An 18,934-nucleotide genomic window follows, 5' to 3' on the forward strand; every position below is an offset into this window, starting at 1 on the left:
TGTGTGTACGTGTGTGTAATGTGTGTACGTGTGTGCGCACATGTATATACATGTGTGTGTGTTTTTCCCACTGTCTAATCAGGAGTTAATACACTTTCATTACGTTTGATTGCTCGGAATCCATAACCAAAAACACAAGAGTAATCCTTCATAAGGTTTAGCAAATGGTATTTTACAGGAACTGCATTTGTTACACTGCTCTAATTAAGCCATGTGAAAAAGTACTGAAACTTAAATGTAAAATGTGCCTTATACATTTTAAGAAAAGAGCTGTAATCAATACAATACAAACTCTGATTCACATTCTCTTTAAACAAAAATGTTGCCACAGTTTTTCTAAAGAGGAAGATGCACGAAGACAATAGATAACCATGTAATCAAATGTAGAATTATGAATCTGGAATAAAATATCCGAGTTGCTATACACATCTAGCCCTCACTATCTGCACAGCATATGAAATTTCTGAAGGTGTTATAGGTCTTATATGTATTCATTTTATGACTTTTAATGGTTCCAAGCAGTCTTATGAAATATCTTATTTTAGAATATTTTAAAGTAAATGTTATTGCGTTCAAATTTTAACTAATGTATTATCAATTACCTGCTCCACTCTGGTAATGGCGACCTTATCCTCAATACCAGCTTCCCTACGAGCAGCAATGAGGTCGTAGTAAACCTTGCCTGAGCAGAAGATTAGCCGTTTCACACCTGCTGGATTCTCTGCTGCTATGCCTTTCTCTGGGATTATTCTGATGAAAAGACAGTATGATTAGCTACTTCACTTTCCTATATCTTCTTTAGAAGGTATATTTTTATTAAATTCAGTTCCTGTTTCCCTGCTATTCGCTAACTTGGTCTGGATGAATTTGCTCATGAACAAATTACCTCTGAATACCACAGATTTGATTTATATATGGTCATATTGCTTGTACAAGCTTTCCATTATGCAAAAATCAACCATACCTCTGGAATTCAGTACCCTCCACCATTTCATCAAAGGAGGATTTAGCATCTGGGTGTCTAAGAAGAGACTTGGGAGTCATGAGAATCAGTGGCTTTCGGAAAGGAAGAGCTATCTGTCGTCGAAGGATGTGGAACAAGTTGGCTGGCGTAGAACAGTTAGCAACCTGTGATTCATTAAGAAAGTCAATACACAAAAGGAAACAAAAAATTAAGAAAATGAAATTGGCAGGGACATTGGATTCTGCAGAATCATACAAATCCATATTAACAGAGCAAAATTCCTTTTATGAGCATTCATAAGTATTTTAAGTTTCAAATCAATGCATAAGGCACTCATTCTATAATCTAGCAAAGAGTAAAGAAGAAATAAACATGACAACATTATTTGATGCATTTTAAGGATACCTCAATATGCATTGACTAATTTTTACATTAAATGCAAATACTGTTTGTTCTTACAATCCAGTTAATGTCGGACAACTGTCTGATTGCAAAGTCACTTGAGAATGCAGGAAGAACATCAGGATCATCAGAGGTCATCTGTAAGAACCGTTCAAGGCGGGCACTTGAGTGCTCAGGACCCTGCAAACATAGCAATTCATGGTATTATTTATACATATTTGTTTTTTAAGATAAACTATCAAAAAATATTTTTTTTACATCACTATTTTTTGCCAAGCTAAGGTGACCCCAAAATAGGAAACTAATGAACTAAAATCCACAGATCATCATTTATGTTTTAGGGGAAAATTTCCAGTTTTGGGGAGTGAAAACATTTCAATACTACAAGAATTCAAATGGCAAACACCTGGTTCAAAGTATACATAAACAGATCCAAATTTTTTTTTAACACACTGGCCGTATCCCACCGAGGCGGGGTGGCCCAAAAGGGAAAATGAAAGTGTCTCCTTATACATTTAGTAATATATACAGGAGAAGGGGTTACTAACCCTTTGCTCCCGGCATTTTAGTCACCTCTTACAACATGCATGGCTTATGGAGGAAGAATTCTGTTCCACTTCCACATGGAGATAAGCAGAAATAGACAAGAACTAGTAAGAAAAATAGAAGAAAATCCAGAAGGGTGTGTAAATATATGCTTGTACATGCATGTGTAGTGTGACCTAAATGTAAGTTGAAATAACAAGACGTACCTGAAATCTTGCATACTACTACTACTTCGTTCAACAAAAGGCTGTTTCCCACCGAGGCAGGGTGGCCCAAAAGAAAAACAAAAGTTTCTCTTTTTAACTTCAGTAATGTATACAGGAGAAGGGGTTACTAGCCCCTTGCTCCCGGCATTTTAGTCGCCTCTTACAACACACATGGCTTAAAGAGGAAGAATTCTGTTCCACTTCCCCATGGGGATAAGAGGAAATAAACAAGAACAAGAACTAGAAAGAAAATAGAAGAAAACCCAGAGGGGTGTGTACATGTATACTTGTGTAGTGTGACCTAAGTGTAAGTAGAGGTAGCAAAACGTACCTGAAATCTTGCATGTTTACGAGACAGACAAAAGACTCACTTGGGAGAACAGTAGTACCTTCGTGGGTGGCTGCTGTCTACCAACCAATTTTATTTAATAAATTATTTATGGAGACAGTGGAGAAGCCATGTCTAAGGGCAATGGGTGGTGTAAATATTATGCACAGAATTCATAGTGTGAAAATCAGGAGGTGTAGAGTTACTAAAAGTATTAGTCAGAGAGCTGAAGAGGGGTTGTTGAGGTGGTTTGGTCATTTAGAGAGAATGGAACAAAGTAGAATGACTTGGTGAGCGTATAAATCTGTAGGGAAAGGAAGGCAGCTGGAACAGATTAATCACGAAACTCGGGGGTCCACTGTATTTTCTTTTTGGGGATTTTCTTTCTTTTTGGGTCACCCTGCCTCGGCGGGAGACAGCCGACTTGTTAAAAAAAAAATATTAAAAAAACAGAAAAACTTTATTTTTATCAAATATTTTAGACCTATTTGAATTAACATTCTGTACCTAATTTCACACCTTTACTGTGTATAATGATTAACATTTTTTTTTTTCAAATTTAATTTACTCAAACTTTGAAAGGCAGGTTGATTATCCCTGGCATGAAGCACAGTGCATGCATCCCTAACAATTTGTTCTGTCTCACTATTTCCACTTACCATTCCTTCCAAACCATGAGGTAACATTAAGACAAGACCAGTCTGCCTAATCCATTTTGACTGTCCAGAAGATATGAACTGGTCAATGATGCATTGTGCTGTGTTGTTGAAGTCTCCGAACTGCGCCTCCCAGAGCACCAAAGCATTGGGATTAGTCATGGAGAATCCCAGCTCAAAGCCCAAGACTGCATACTCAGACAGTGAAGAGTTGCACACTGTGTATGGGGCTTGATCTGGGTACAAGTTTGCTAGAGAATTGTACTGAGATTTATCCACCTGAGGACAACCAGGTAAATTTCAGTTATGATAAAAAAAAAAAAACAGGTATTCCTAATATTCTACAACAACCTTGTATCTTATTGCCTCACCAACACACTCCAGAGACTTGTGATGTTCTTACTATAAATAGCACAACCAAACTTCACATTCAAAATTTTCCTTTAGTATTCTGAACACAAATGAACAATATGAAATTAAATTAGAGCGAAGATACAAAATACTAACTCTTACAAGCAAGACTACAGCAGTATCAGTGATAACAATACAGCAAGAACATTTGGAAAGTACAGCACTATCCTAGGAGAGTCTTTTACAAAACATTTTACATAAAGTCAGATTTTGACTTATTTTAAGTTTCAGAAGCCATGCCCCCCCCTAAAAAAAAAAAAAAATTACGAACACAACATAAAAACCTAGGTCATCGTGGATGATCATTTTCAACATGCAACAGTACACTCACAAACTCATTTAACAATATAATGTTAGATTTCACTGTAAAAAATATAAAATACAAAAAATAAAGATGAAAACAGACTGAAGGCACATGAAATACGACTCTCCAGCAAGCATGCGTGAGCGTATTAGATAGGATTGAATGGAGACAAATGGTATTTGAAACCTGTCAAGCTGTTGGAGTGTGAGAAGGGTAATATTTAGTGAAGGGATTCAGGGAAACTGGTTATTTTTATATAGCCGGACTTGAGTACTGGAAATGGGAAGTACAATGCCTGCACTTTAAAGGAGGGGGTTTGGGACACTGGCAATTTGGAGGGATATGTTGTGTATCTTTATACACATATGCTTCTAAACTGTTGTGTTCTGGGCACCTCTGCAAAAATGGTGATTATGTATGAGTGAGGTGAAAGTGTTGAATGATGAAAGTATTTTCTTTTTGGGCCACCCTGCCTTGGTGGGAGACGGCCAACTTGTTAAAAAAAAAAAATGCTTTGGCACTAGTCCTTGACTGTCAACTATGAAGAATCTCTTAGAAACTTTCTCCTTCATGATCTAAAAAATCCTTTGTCCTATTTATAAATGAATATGGAAAACTTTCATTATCTAATGTGATAAGAACCTAAGAGTTAAAAAATAGCAATTTAATGTTCACTAGTTTAGATTTCATTAAAATGTTTCAATAACACTATGTAATATATAGCAATGTGCAATAAAATCTTGGGACTAAGACCACTTACTGGCCTTAGTCACTACTGGAATAATTACCATGGCAACAGTAAAGCACTCCCTTTTCTCCAGTTAATGACAGTATTTTTCTAGGCTACTCTCACTATGCAGCACCACTTCTTGGTCTCCTATATTCTCTAAACATTTAAATTACCCTCTCAATGGATGCTGTTTCATTTTCTCATATTTCACCATTTTTATATCAGTTCAATTCCATTTACTTTCCCACAAAAAAATATGTAGAACAGTAGAGCTATTTCAAATAGGCCTTCAAAGATTTTTAATTGCTAAGGATTACTGATAGGTTCCATGATTACTAGTAAATCTTCACAGCATCCATTAAAGAGAAATAAAAGAAACGACAGTTATAATAGTATTCCCATTTTGTTGGTATTAATATACAGTAGACTGTCATTTAACACAGTAGTTATGTTCCTGAAAATGCCGTGTGAGGTAACACCGTGTTAGATGAACTGAAGAACTTATAGGAAAAATAGGGTTACGTTCCTGAGCCCCCAAAAAAGCCAAACATTTTTTTAGGCCTCCACATCATACAAAAATAAAAGTGAATATGTAATTTTAGTTCATTGTGATGTATTGTTGTTGTTTTTACTGCTTAAGACGACAAATGTAACAGAAATAATAGTATTTCTTACCTTAAATTGTGGGTGCTGGTGTTTGTGGATCATTGTGAAGAGAGTTGAGAGCAATGCTGTGGCCCTGCTGGGCAGTCGAGTCATTCAGCAAGTCAGTCGAGTCATTCAGCAAGTCAGTCGAGTCATTCAGCAAGTCAGTCGAGCCATTCAGCAAGTCAGTCGAGCCATTCAGCAAGTCAGTCGAGCCATTCAGCAAGTCAGTCGAGCCATTCAGCAAGTCAGTCGAGCCATTCAGCAAGTCAGTCGAGTCATTCAGCAAGTCAGTCGAGTCATTCAGCAAGTCAGTCGAGTCATTCAGCAAGTCAGTCGAGTCATTCAGCAAGTCAGTCGAGTCATTCAGCAAGTCAGTCGAGTCATTCAGCAAGTCAGTCGAGTCATTCAGCAAGTCAGTCAAATTGGTCAGTAAGTCGGTCAAGTCGTTCAGTAAGTCAGTCAAGTCGTTCAGTAAGTCAGTAAAGTCATTTAGTGAGTCAGTCAAGTCATCCAGTAAGTCAGTCAAGTCATTCAGTAAGTCAGTCAAGTCATCCAGTAAGTCAGTCAAGTCATCCAGTAAGTCAGTCAAGTCATCCAGTAAGTCAGTCAAGCCATCCAGTAAGTCAGTCAAGTCATCCAGTAAGTCAGTCACACAAACTTATGTTTACCTCTTTTTATGTGTACAAAGTAACACTTCATTATGATCACAGGTTATGTCTTGTCTAATATCTTTGTTTCCTTCGTTAATTCTAAGACTTAAATGCTTAAACCTTTTCTTGTCACTTTGAGCAACACTGGTATGCCTACTGGGTGTCATGATTGCTTGGCAGATACAAGATCTAGCAATTAAAAGATCAAAACAATTCACAATCACAAGCTTGTAGCAGAGAAGTTGAACTGGACACGTATGAAGTACGAATGCTGGGATGGAGGAGTGGTGTCGGGGGTGGCTGGGAGGTCTCCTCCGCTGATGCACAGCAAGGCGGCAGCTTGAGGAAAAGGGAATTTTTTCCTTCCCTCAAACCGAACCATGTTAAATTCATTTTACGACGTGTTACATAAAATTGTGCCGCAATTGTTCAATCGTGCTATACCCAAATCATGCCAAATAAACTCGTGCTAAATGACTGTCTACTGTACTTATTTCTCTGAGGCAACTGAATGAAAAACAAACAGCAGCCATTTGCTCATAGTTTCAATAAAATTTGCAATGGTATGTTATGAAAAAAATATTTACAAACAAAATGCTATCTTATGGGTTAATATAAGCCAAACTAACTTCAGAGAGCATATACAATCAGGAAATTAGTGTGTGTAAAAGCTGCCAAAATTCTCATTGCCACAAAGTTACTGAACAATCATCTAACAGAGGCTGCTGAAGACGTTATCATCTACCGCCTTACTGGAGTGTCATTTGTCATCTGAAATATTAACAGTAGTATCATACATGCAGGGACAGCCACAAGACTCCTTTCATTAATTCCTTGCTAACGTTGCTATATTAGTAGATTTAAGACATCAAATTTACAGCAAAACATACAAATCAGCTATAGAACATGTTGAATCTCAACTTCACACCTTAAAAACATTACTTTCTCAGAGTAAACTGCTAATATATTTTACCTAAGCAGCTAGCATGAGAGTACTAATACCAAACAATACTAGACATGGCAATGCAGACAACACTTCAAGAAACAATAGACATTTACTTCTATTCTGGTCATTTACTTTTTTTTAATCACAGATCTCTAATGCTTCCTCAATTCTTTCTAACATTATGTCAGCTTAATGCCTATCCTTCACACATTTCAAATGCCTTCAAATATTTAAGCTTCCTATGGAGCACCTGATACAGTATTTATCAAAGAAGTCTACAAAAGCTTTAGCTATAAGTACGAATTAGTTGCCACTTGCTTGCATAAAAACAAAAATGAATAAAGATAATAGAGATGCTCTTGATAAGTACATACATTAAAAGATAGCAAGATACAAGACCAAGAAAGTAACGATGAATTTAAAGAACAGCACTTTACTTATTGAAATAATGCAGCAGCGAAGAAAAATTACAAACTACCCAGTGGCACTGCAGTGAGAGTGAAGTTAAAAATAAATATCAAAATAACAAAGAGCAAGCTGTTGTTCCTGTTCCTGTTCCTATTCCTACTCCTACTCCTCCTCACATCAGTACTCTCACAACCAACAAGTCCACTACCTGTTCCTCAAATTTATCCTTTTCATCTGTTAATCTCTGCTCTCCTTTTTATAATTTGCTGTAAGAGTAAAATAAGGAACCAACCAATTAAATTTAGTAGTACTCCTTTTTCTATAGAACAACGGGTGAATCCAACAAAGAAGTAAGTCACAGAAGTACATTTGTTCATGCTCGAGCGCATCATTATTGCATGCACTAGAGGATTCCACCAGCAAGCTCCATGCTGCCTGAACACTAGGTCTGAACCTCGTATACTACTTCTATAGAAGTCCTAGAGCTTACAAACTACCATCTCTTACATGTATTTGCTAAAACCATGAAAAATACTGTATATAAATAACGCTATCAAAATAAATAACACGTACTTACTACTGCTACAAAATATTATTTTCCCCCAATTTTACATACTATTAAATCCAATTATACAAATTACATTCTTCATAGCATTATCGTAAATACAGTTACCCTTGCTACTTTTACAAGAAAATTATACATTTCTGGAACACCGTAAAAATTATATATTTTCGCTATAAATTAATTTCATCCATTTCAAATACAGCTTCTCCTCACTTAACCCTTTGAGGGTTTTCGTCGTACTAGTACGTCTTACGCGTAGGGGTTTTTGACGTACTAGTACTCATAAATTCTAGCGGCCTCAAATCTAGTGGGAGAAAGCTGGTAGGCCTTCATATGAAAGAATGGGTCTATGTGGTCAGTGTGCACAGTCTAAAAAAAATCCTGCAGCACACAGTGCATAATGAGAAAAAAAAAAACTTTGACCATTTTTTTTTAATAAATCAGCGACTTTGCAGTGTATTTTCGTATGGTATTTATTGTTGTATTCTAGTTTTCTTGGTCTCATTTTATAGAATGGAAGACATATTACTGAAATTGAGATGATTTTGACTGGTTTTACAATGAAAGGTGCCTTGAAATTGAGCTCAAAGTAGCAGAAATGTTCGATTTTTACCAAACTTCAAAAGTAAACAAATCGTGCCAAGCGTGCAATACACGTCAACTGGTGAGTCTAATATTCTTTTACAAGTGCACCAATAATATTTATACCATTTTTTACACTAATGCAGTAGTCTGCATAACAGTAAATCTTATATTTTTTGTGAGAATAAAAATTCAAAGTGGAAAGCAAAATAATATAAGAGGGGCCTTGAGACGTGACTAATGACTAGAGGAAATGTCATTTTAGTGCCAGGAATGTCTTTCTTGTTTATTCTGGACCCTATTCGGAAACTGGCATCTTTTGAAATTTGTGTGAAATTGGCAAAATTGCTAAATTCTGACCACTGTACTGGATAGTTGAATTTATAAATGGGTGGTTTCTTGCACCCATTCGATAGAAAAAATGGAGTTCTAGCGAAATATTCATGTTTGTTGTCGACTAGTACAGTGAAATTGGCTGAAAATGGGGCTCAAAGTGGGCAAAATCGCCGATGCGTAAACATCGCCGAGACCGCTAACTTTGCGAGAGCATAATTCCGTAAGTTTTCTATCAAATTTCAAACTTTTGGTGTCGTTATGATCGGGAAAAGATTCTCTATCTTTTCATAAGAGAAAATAATTTTTTTTTTTTAAATTTGGCCGACCCTGAGAACGAGTTTCGGAGAGGGCCTGTCGACCCTCAAAGGGTTAATTAAACACGGAGTTCCATTCCTAAGACCACATCAGTAAACAAATTCGTCACTAAGCGAGGAGCATACTATAATGGTAGTGGGTTTGTCTCAACCATCTCTGATATTGTTTTAATGTCACCTTTGCACCATTTATAATATTTCAGGTATATTTTTAAATGTTTATACAGTACTGTACTGTATACTGTAATAAACAGAATAGAGGAAATCAGCTTTAATATACATTATTTATGTATGCATACTGGTCAGAGAGTTGTCAGTAAACAAGTAAGTTGTTAAGTGAAGAGAGGCTGTATAAATTTTGCAACACCTACTGTAAGTCACTATTCAATAAATCAAAAAGCTGCTTTTGTTTTCAAGCAATATTTTTAAACTTCGCTTCAGTGATTGGAGTGACTACAGTATACATGCAACAATTTAGACAAGTCGAAGTCTCTGCATTTACAAGCACTGCATACACATGTCGTCTACTACTGTAACATACTTCCATCAGCAAATCACATGCTATGCTTTATATCAATACTCTCCATCCTTTATATGCTTTTCTGAAAAAAATGCTTTATCCAAAATCTAACTCAAACCATTTTAAATCTCTATAAATTATTCTTCTACCACAGTAAGTTGCATAATAAAAAAAAATAGGCCTTTTACTTAAAAATTAGCAAATGCAAAATGTAAGACTCATGAAAATATTGGTAATAAGAAAAAAGGCAAGATTTTTTAACTGATTGACCTGTGTGGTTATAAATACCTTTTGATGATGAAGAATGTGGTGACGATGTGAGAAGGTTCCTCTTTCTACATCCTGGCCTGAAAGTCGCACGTGGATACCTTCCTTTAACAAGGACCCGAATGCAACAGCTTCACCCATTGCCCAGTCCACAGTACGTGCCTGAATCATTTCCATGCGGCCTGTCCAAGAAAATATAAATAAATCTTAGTCATAAGAACCATGAAACTCTACTTTCAAGGGCATTTATATATTTAACAGTGGATCAAAAAAATTGGTCGCAATTAATAAAATATGAGTGATACTTCAACAGATAACAGTAAAATCCAAAACAGAATTAGACAGTACATGTCTCTAAAATTCACACTGATATGAATTTGCTGTCACTGGTCAAAACTGTCAGCAAATTTAAACCAGAGAGAAATCTCTGCACCATTTATACCAAAAGAGAAGCTGCCTTGTTAGTCAGGCAAGAACACTGCTGGAAAAGGAAAGTGGCATCTTTCCCAAACAACAGGCCCCTACCCCTTGACACAAAAATAAAAAAGGAGCATTGCAGCAGGCTTACTAGCTCATGCTAGGCAGGACCAAGTTACACCTGCTCAAGGAGCACTACTGTAGGCCTATTAGCACAACCTGTTCAAATCCAACACCCACCCACACCCATTCATGTACAGTGGACCCCCGCCTTATGATCAGCTCCCAACTCGAACAATTATGTGAGTGTGTTTTTGTAAGTGCTTTTGTCTGTGTATTTTTGGGGGCCTGAAACAGACTAATCTAATTTACAATATTCCTTATAGGAACAAATTCGTTCGGCAACAGCATTCGAACAGACTTCTGGAATGAATTAAAATCATAAGTCGGGGGTCCACTGTATTTGTCTAACCTATTTTTAAAACTACACAACATTTTAGCTTCAATGATGTTACTTAGAAGTTTGTTCCATTTGCTATTCAAAGCCCATTGCATTAAGGTGATTTAGCACTGAAGGAAAAAAGTAGTTTGTGTGTGGAGGGTTCCAGGCCTGATTGCTAGCTAATGTACCAAATGTCAAGAGACAAATGTACTGTGCTGCATGTATTAAGGGTATCTCAAATATAAAACAATGAACATTGAGAGGCTATATTATTTATAAAAATACATTGTGTTATAATGCACTGACTGTTTCTCACCAAAGCAGTTACTCCCAAGCTACCTTTACAAAGGCAGGGTGCCGGAAGCTAAGACTACTATCCGCTAACAAACTGGATAGTAAGTGGACTTACTGCTTAAGATACGCTGGAGACCACGATGAATCACAAAATCACTAGCATTAGGTGGCGCACTTGCAAAACGTTTACAAATATGAGTAATAGTGTCCTCATGGATACCAGTTGGGGTGGCTTTCAGTGGATCTTTTCCCTCAAAGAAGCCAGACCACGGAGAATCAATCCAGTGCTTGTTGAAGACACGCGTCTCTGACTTTGCTGATGTGAAAGCTTCCTCAAGAATCTTTTCATATTTATCTTTCACTTCCTGTAAAGTATATAATGCTATTTAATATCTTTTGGGCTCAAGATATTACAATCATACTAGTCATTTTCTGGAGGCAACATATTATACTGCAGGGATTCCTAGAAAATATTTAATTTTTTTATTTAGATATATTTTTTAAATATTAAACAAAAAAGTTGTAAAATATGGTACATTACATATTCTCAACCTGTGATGTTAACTGTCCAAGATTATTAACCGACCTAGCCAATAATGTGATTACTGTGTGTTTTGTGCTTATTCTCCGTTAAGTGGTGCAGATATTGTTGAAAATGTCAAAAAGGCCTGCAGTTACCCTATGGGTAAGAGTGATAAGAAAAAATAGTGTACAGTAGCCTTTTGATCAAAACTTGCCATTGTGGGTGGAGACAGCCTGCTGTTTTTTAACAGCTGATGCAGTTATTCTGCCAATGCTATTGTGCAGCTTTTATAACAAAAAATGCTTTATTAAAAATATTCTACAAAACTACCTTCAGGCTGTGTATAAAGTGTACATGAAATATAAACGGATTTCATGTTTAGACTTGGGTCCCATTCCCAAGCTATCTCATTATATTTCAAAATCTGAAAAATTCTGAAATCCAAGACACTTCCGACCCTAAGCATTTCAGACGAGGGATACTCAACCTTTACTAATTTTCTCCGAGCCAAATCCATAAAAAACATCTGCAATATTTAAGTTTATATATAAAAAAATAAAATTTAAAAACTTGATGTTTGTAGATGTGAAAAAGATACTAGCAATGGTAATATGATCATACAAAATGGAAAAAAAACTACACAAAAATAATAATTAAAAACTAAGTTATGCCATATCTGTATCTACTGGAGATAACTAATGCGGTACTAAAACTATTTTCAACTATAATTTAAATATACTCTCACTAACCTTCACTTCCTCTGCTGTTACCACTCCTTCCTTAATAAGCTTTTCTGCATACAGTTCAAGAACTGGCTTCAGTTTTCTAATTCTATTATACATCAGGGGCTGTGTAAACATCGGCTCATCAATTTCATTGTGGCCGTTGCGCCGATAGCAGACCAGATCAATAACTACATCCTTAAAAAATAAAAATTACATATACAGTATATCAATATATATGTTTATGTACCAGCCAAATTTTGCACATTACTTTAGTAATGTGCACTTTAGTAATGTGCACATAGCAACAGCGGCATTCGCCGCTGTTGCTATGTGCGGCTCATTTTCTGCCAACTTTACACCTCTATATCTCAGTAAGTACTGATTGCAAAAAAATTTTTTAGGCTTAAAACACTCAGCAAATTAATCCTAACATTTTGATAAGAAAAATAATTTTTTTTATTTTTTTGAATATTTTTTGACATAGGAAGACAATTTCAGAAATGGGCTTGCAACAGTCAAGGGTTAACTAAGTAATAAAAAAAGTATTCCAACATATTTTCAACTTTTATACTAAGTATACCGGGGCAGATTTATTTATCTCAATTTATCATGAATTGGTCCATACCTTATGGAAAGTGTGACGCCAGTCTGAAGCCACATTACAAACATGCATAACAGCTTCTGGATCATCAGCGTTGACATGGAAAATGGGAGCATTCACAACACGGGCAACATCTAGAGAAGAAAATGTTGACTATCACCTATCACTTTAATATGCAATGTTGGTACACCATTATTACCTCACTTAGAACAAATTTATACTGCACAGGGTATATCAAAGGCATTTTTATTTCCATTAAAAAAAAAAAGGCCCATCCTCAGTGAAAAAATATACATGCATTAGTTTCTTTAACAATTCCACTGCTGTATTCCAATATACAGTCTATTGCAATACTATATTTAAAGCAAAAAATAATTTTGTAAGCAACCTCACAATGTTGTCTACAATTACCATAATAAAACATGATGGTAGTACCATTAAAACAAGCAAGGAAAATTCTTATAACCAGCTGTAGAGCAGCAATTTGGTAAACTCCAGGTTAGTCTCATAACCTAACTGGATTTTATCAAATGAATGAAGAGTAAATTTAGCCCTTTCAGTACGTACTAGTACGGCTTTTGCACCAGGGTTTTTGACATACTAGTATGCCTAAATTCTAGCACCCTCAAATCTAGTGAGAGAAAGCTGGTAGGCCTACATATGAAAGAATGGGTCTATGTGGTCAGTGTGAGCAGTATAAAAAAAATCCTGCAGCACATAGTGTACAATGCGAAAAAAAAATTGACTGTTTTTGGATAAAAAAAAAGTGACTTTGCACTGTATTTTCATATGGTATTTATTGTTGTATTCTAGTTTTCCTGGTCTCATTTTATAGAACGGAAGACATATTACAGAAATTGAGATCATTTTGACTGGTTTTACAATGAAAAGTACCTTGAAATTGAGTTCAAAGTAGCAGAAATTTTTGATTTTTACCAAAGTTCAAAAGTAAACAAATCATCCCAAGCGTCCAATACACGTCAACTGGGGAGTCTAATATTCTTTCACAAGTGCGCTGATATTATTTATACCATTTCTACACTAATGCAGTAGTCTGCATAACAGTAAATCTTCTATTTCTTTTTTTTTTTGTGAGAATAAAAGTTCAAAGTGGAAAGCAAAAGAATGTAAGAGGGGCATGGGGACGTGACTAATAAACAGAGGAAATGTTATTTTAGTGCCAGGAATGTCTTTCTTGTTTATTCTGGACCCTATTTGGAAATTGGCATCTTTTGAAATTTATGTGCAATTGGCAAAATTTCTAAATTCTGACCACTGTATTGGATAGTTGAAATTGGTAAATGAGTGGTTTCTTGTACTCATTCAATAGAAAAAATGGAGTTCTAGCGAAATAGTTATGATTTTTGTCGACTAGTACACTGGAATTGGCCGAAAATAGGGCTCAAAGTGGGCAAAATCGCCGATGCGTAAACATTGCTGAGACCACTAACTTCGCGAGAGCATAACTCAGTAAGTTTTCCATCAGATTTCATAGTTTTGGTGTCATTATGATCGGGAAAAGATTCTCTATCTTTTCATAAGATTTTTTTTTTTTTTTTTAAATTTGGGCGACCCTGAGAACAAGTCTGGGAGAGGGCCTGTCGACCCTGAAAGGGTTAATGGGTCTTAAGACAAATTCATTTAGCACAGTTACAGTCACTGGGAAAAAGATGGGAGAGAAAAAGATAGTTATAAATCAAGAGGTGTGAATTTTAATTATAATTCCTTTCAGTTAATACTAAGACATTTTTAAATGCCTGTATACTCTTCCATACCATTAAGCTGAAGATAATCCTGACTGACATATGGATAAATAGCAAAGACAAAGTGAGAGAGATACAATTTTTGAAATAACATCCAGAAATGCAAATCAAACCTTCTACAGCAGATCTTTTGAGGATACATGCAAAATGGTAAAATGAGGACTCATTAACAATGTTGTTGCCCTTTCAGTGAGATGTGACAGTCACAACCACTCTAAGATGGATTAAGTGATAAACAAGCAAATCTACAGAATTGTTACTATGCTTCTACAAAGACAAAAGTCCCTAAGCAGCTGAGCCATCTGCTATAAAATACTATAAAGCAGACAAATAATGACATGTAGTAAGAAATAAAAATATACCCTATTAATACATTTAAAATCATCAATCAGTATGCAGGCTGCCTGTAAAACAATGAGACACCCAAAGCATCTGCTTCAGCAATATTGCATATTCACATTTAAAATGCAAAATCTTCAAATTCATTCAGGCACTAAAAACTTACCAGTACAATATGGAGATGATCGAGACATTCGAGGGTCAGTAGTAAAACCAATTTGATTGTTCACGACAATGTGAATTGTGCCATGGGTTGTATATTCTGGCAGTTCGGATAAGTGGAAAGTTTCATAGACAATACCTTGGCCAGAAAATGCAGCATCTCCATGAAGCAATATTGACAACACCTGTTAAGTCATATGAACTAGGTTAGAAAACTTATTTCAATTTATGCAATGTAATGTAATCCAAAAAATATATTCATTATTTCAACTTTCTTAACTAGAGATTCTGGGCACAGGTACTTTGGTCTTATATATTGACGCCCATGCCTGAGCTGCTTCTACACTGTAGACCAAGTCCACAGACCTCAGCCTATCTTTATAATATAGTAGTTCCACTTGTAACCACTCTTAAGCATTTCACCCAGACAATTTTATTACCAAAATGTATGTATTTCTAAAGCATTTTTACAAGTTTCAATGATGTTAGAAATTGTAACTGAAGCAAACTGTCATAAAAAGATATATTGTATGCTACTTGAAATGTACTATACAAAGACAAAATGCCTCTTATTTATTAGTAAATTCCTACTAAACCAGTTTGAGATGAATCTGAAATCTTCTAATATAACAAGTGACAGTCCCTTCTGAAGAGGTTCAACACTTTCTTAAATTGTCAACAGATATCTGAAGCCCTCCTGTTATTTACCTTGTTTCCCTCAGAATCACCATGATAGAACTGTTCAGCACGAGTCTTTCCCTGAACAACTGGATCAACTGCTTCCAGGTGGGACGGGTTAGCAACAATTGCTAAACGAATGTTCTTATTTGTAACACGGTTCAAACGTTCTTGGTATGTGCCTAAGTGATATTTAACATCCCCAGAACCCTGCAAAGACAATAAATTCACAATCGAAACAAATACATAAAAAAAGCTGCACAATTAAGAATATTTCAGTAGAAATATATCAAATGAATTTCCCATTTAGCAAATTTTTATTGTATGTTTTTTTTTTTTAACAAGTCGGCCGTCTCCCACCGAGGCAGGGTGACCCAAAAAGAAAGAAAATCCCCAAAAAGAAAATACTTTCATCATTAAACACTTTCACCTCACTCACACATAATCACTGTTTTTGCAGAGGTGCTCAGAACACAACAGTTTAGATGCATATACGTATAAAGATACACAACATATCCCTCCAAACTGCTAATATCCCGAACCCCTCCTGTAGAGTGCAGGCACTGTACTTCCCATTTCCAGGACTCAAGTCCGGCTATATAAAAATAACTGGTTTCCCTGAATCCCTTCACTAAATATTACCCTGCTCACACTCCAACAGATTGTCAGGTCCCAAATACCATTCGAACTTCCTCCTCCCTTAGTTTATACACTTTCACCTCCCTCCTGCTTGTTGTTGCCATTTTCCTCTTTTCCCATCTACCTCTAACTCTAACTGTAGCTACAACTAAATAATGATCCGATATATCAGTTGCCCCTCTATAAACGTGTACATCCTGGAGCCTACCCATCAACCTTTTATCCACCAATACAAACTACTTTCATTACGTGCTATATCATACCTTGTATATTTATTTATCCTCTTCATAAAATATGTATTACTTATTACCAAACCTCTTTCTACACATAGCTCAATTAACCCGTAAACGGTCCAAACGTACATATACGTCTTTTCAACATTTGAAAGTATGTAAAAAAAGGAGATGATCTTTTTGTTTTTTTTACATTTGAAAATGTGTAAAAAAACTTTGATCTACTTTTTTTTTTTGTTATATTTGAAAATATGTAAAAAAAAGTAGATCTACTTTTGTAGCACTACACATGTGAACGTAGATCTGCTTGGACCGTTTACGGGTTAAAGGCTCCCCATTTCCACAACATTTTTACCCAATTAGCATTGAAATTCCCAACCACAGGTACTCTTACACTTGGTTCAAAACTCCCCACGCATTCAATCAACATTTCCCAAAATTTCTCTCTCTCTCCTCTACATTTCTCTCTTCTCCAGGTGCATATACGCTTACTATAACCCACTTTTCACATCCAACCTTTATTTTACTCCACATAATCCTTGAATTAATACATTTATAGTCCCTCTTTTCCTGCCATAACTTATCCTTCAACATTATTGCTACTCCTTCTTTAGCTCTAACTCTATTTGAAACCTCTGACCTAATCCCATTAATTCCTCTCCACTGAAACTCTCCCACCCCCTTCAGCTTTGTTTCACTTAAAGCCAGGACATCCAGCTTCTTCTCATTCATAACATCCACAATCATCTCTTTCTTATCATTTGCACAACATCCACGCACATTCAGACTTCCCACTTTGACAATTTTCTTCTTATTCTTTTTAGTAATTATTAAAGGAAAAGGGGTTACTAGCCCATTGTTCCCGGCATTTTAGTTGACTTTTACAACACGTATGGCTTATGGAGGAAAGATTCTTATTCCACTTCCCCATGGATATAAAAGGAAAAGTAATAAGACCAAGAACTATTAAGATAAAATCAAAGAAAACTCAGATGAGTGTGTATAAATAAACATGTACATGTATGTGTAGTGTGACCTAAGTGTAAGTAGAAGTAGCAAGACGTACCTGTAATCTTGCATATTTATGAGACAGACAAGACACCAGCAATCCTACCATCATGTAAAACAATTACAGGCTTTCGTCTCACACTCGCTTGGCAGGACGATGGTACCTCCCTGGATGGTTGCTGTCTACCAACCTACTACCTACAGGAAATGAATAGGTCTGGACACATGCACTAGGGAAATATGCAACATTTGATTTGAGGGGACTTTAAAATATAAATTTTATCAACCCAATATATTAAGTAAGAGTAACAATACACTAGGTACAAGCAATCAGGGTCATTAGGATTCTTTACCCATGGTAGAGGATATAGAGCATTTCGAGTTACAACCTTAATTTTGAACTTGCATACCTTAACTCAATGATTTTTATAATATACAAGGATCTATATTATGGGTCCTCTATGTACTTCTTTATTATATTTTACCCAAATAATGTTTCATAGTCTTTAAACTAAGTCATACCTCATCACCAGTGTCTAAGCCAGCAAACTGTGTAAAGATATGTTCAAGTGGTTTGCGGCACACATTCGACAGCACATTTAGTCGTCCTCTATGTGGCATACCCATCACAAAACTTTCAACTCCCAGAGAAGTTGAACGATCAATGACCTGCAATGAAAACCTCAATTATTTATTGGAATAACAATAAATTTTGTGGCTAAATTATCATTACTACTAAAAACAACAGACATAGCCCCACTCCACAAAGGGGGCAGTAAAGCAATAACAAAAAACTACAGACCGATAGCACTAACATCCCATATCATAAAAATCTTTGAAAGGGTCCTAAGAAGCAAGATCACAACCCATCTAGATACCCATCAATTACACAACCCAGGGCAACATGGGTTTAGAGCAGGTCACTCCTGTCTGTCCCAACAACTGGATCACTACGACAAGGTCCTAGATGCGTTAGAAGACAAAAAGAATGCAGATGTAATATATACAGATTTTGCAAAAAAGCCTTCGACAAGTGTGACCATGGCGTAATAGCACACAAAATGCGTGCTAAAGGAATAACAGGAAAAGTTGGTAGATGGATCTATAATTTCCTCACAAACAGAACACAAATAGCAGTAGTCAACAGAGTAAAGTCTGAGGTGGCTACGGTGAAAAGCTCTGTTCCACAAGGCACAGTACTCGCTCCCATCTTGTTTCTCATCCTCATATCTGACATAGACAAGGATGTCAGCCACAGCACCGTGTCTTCCTTTGCAGATGACACCCGAATCTGCATGACAGTGTCTTCCATTGCAGACACTGCAAG

The 18,934-nt window shown here is 36.1% G+C and overlaps 1 protein-coding gene across 10 annotated transcripts in view; it reads right to left on the bottom strand.

Annotated features, from left to right (window-relative positions):
* The window catches only part of Ogdh (oxoglutarate dehydrogenase Nc73EF), a 100,861-nt gene that overhangs the window by 19,535 nt on the left and 62,392 nt on the right, over positions 1-18,934 (bottom strand). For 6 of the 10 annotated variants that reach the window (XM_070091858.1, XM_053795287.2, XM_053795260.2 and 3 more), the window contains 12 exons: positions 18,130-18,276; positions 15,758-15,937; positions 15,054-15,234; positions 12,810-12,919; positions 12,209-12,379; positions 11,052-11,301; positions 9,805-9,965; positions 6,599-6,616; positions 3,106-3,381; positions 1,424-1,546; positions 965-1,128; positions 603-750 (listed from right to left, as the gene is read on the bottom strand). In XM_070091858.1, the coding sequence (XP_069947959.1) occupies positions 603-750; positions 965-1,128; positions 1,424-1,546; positions 3,106-3,381; positions 6,599-6,616; positions 9,805-9,965; positions 11,052-11,301; positions 12,209-12,379; positions 12,810-12,919; positions 15,054-15,234; positions 15,758-15,937; positions 18,130-18,276 (1,929 nt within the window). The remainder of the gene's footprint in view (positions 1-602; positions 751-964; positions 1,129-1,423; positions 1,547-3,105; positions 3,382-6,598; positions 6,617-9,804; positions 9,966-11,051; positions 11,302-12,208; positions 12,380-12,809; positions 12,920-15,053; positions 15,235-15,757; positions 15,938-18,129; positions 18,277-18,934) is intronic. The other 4 variants (XM_053795295.2, XM_053795279.2, XM_053795333.2 and 1 more) reach the window with 1 other exon arrangement.

The sequence above is a fragment of the Cherax quadricarinatus genome, chromosome 37 (genome assembly GCF_038502225.1).
Source record: "Cherax quadricarinatus isolate ZL_2023a chromosome 37, ASM3850222v1, whole genome shotgun sequence".
Classification (NCBI taxonomy): domain Eukaryota; kingdom Metazoa; phylum Arthropoda; class Malacostraca; order Decapoda; family Parastacidae; genus Cherax; species Cherax quadricarinatus.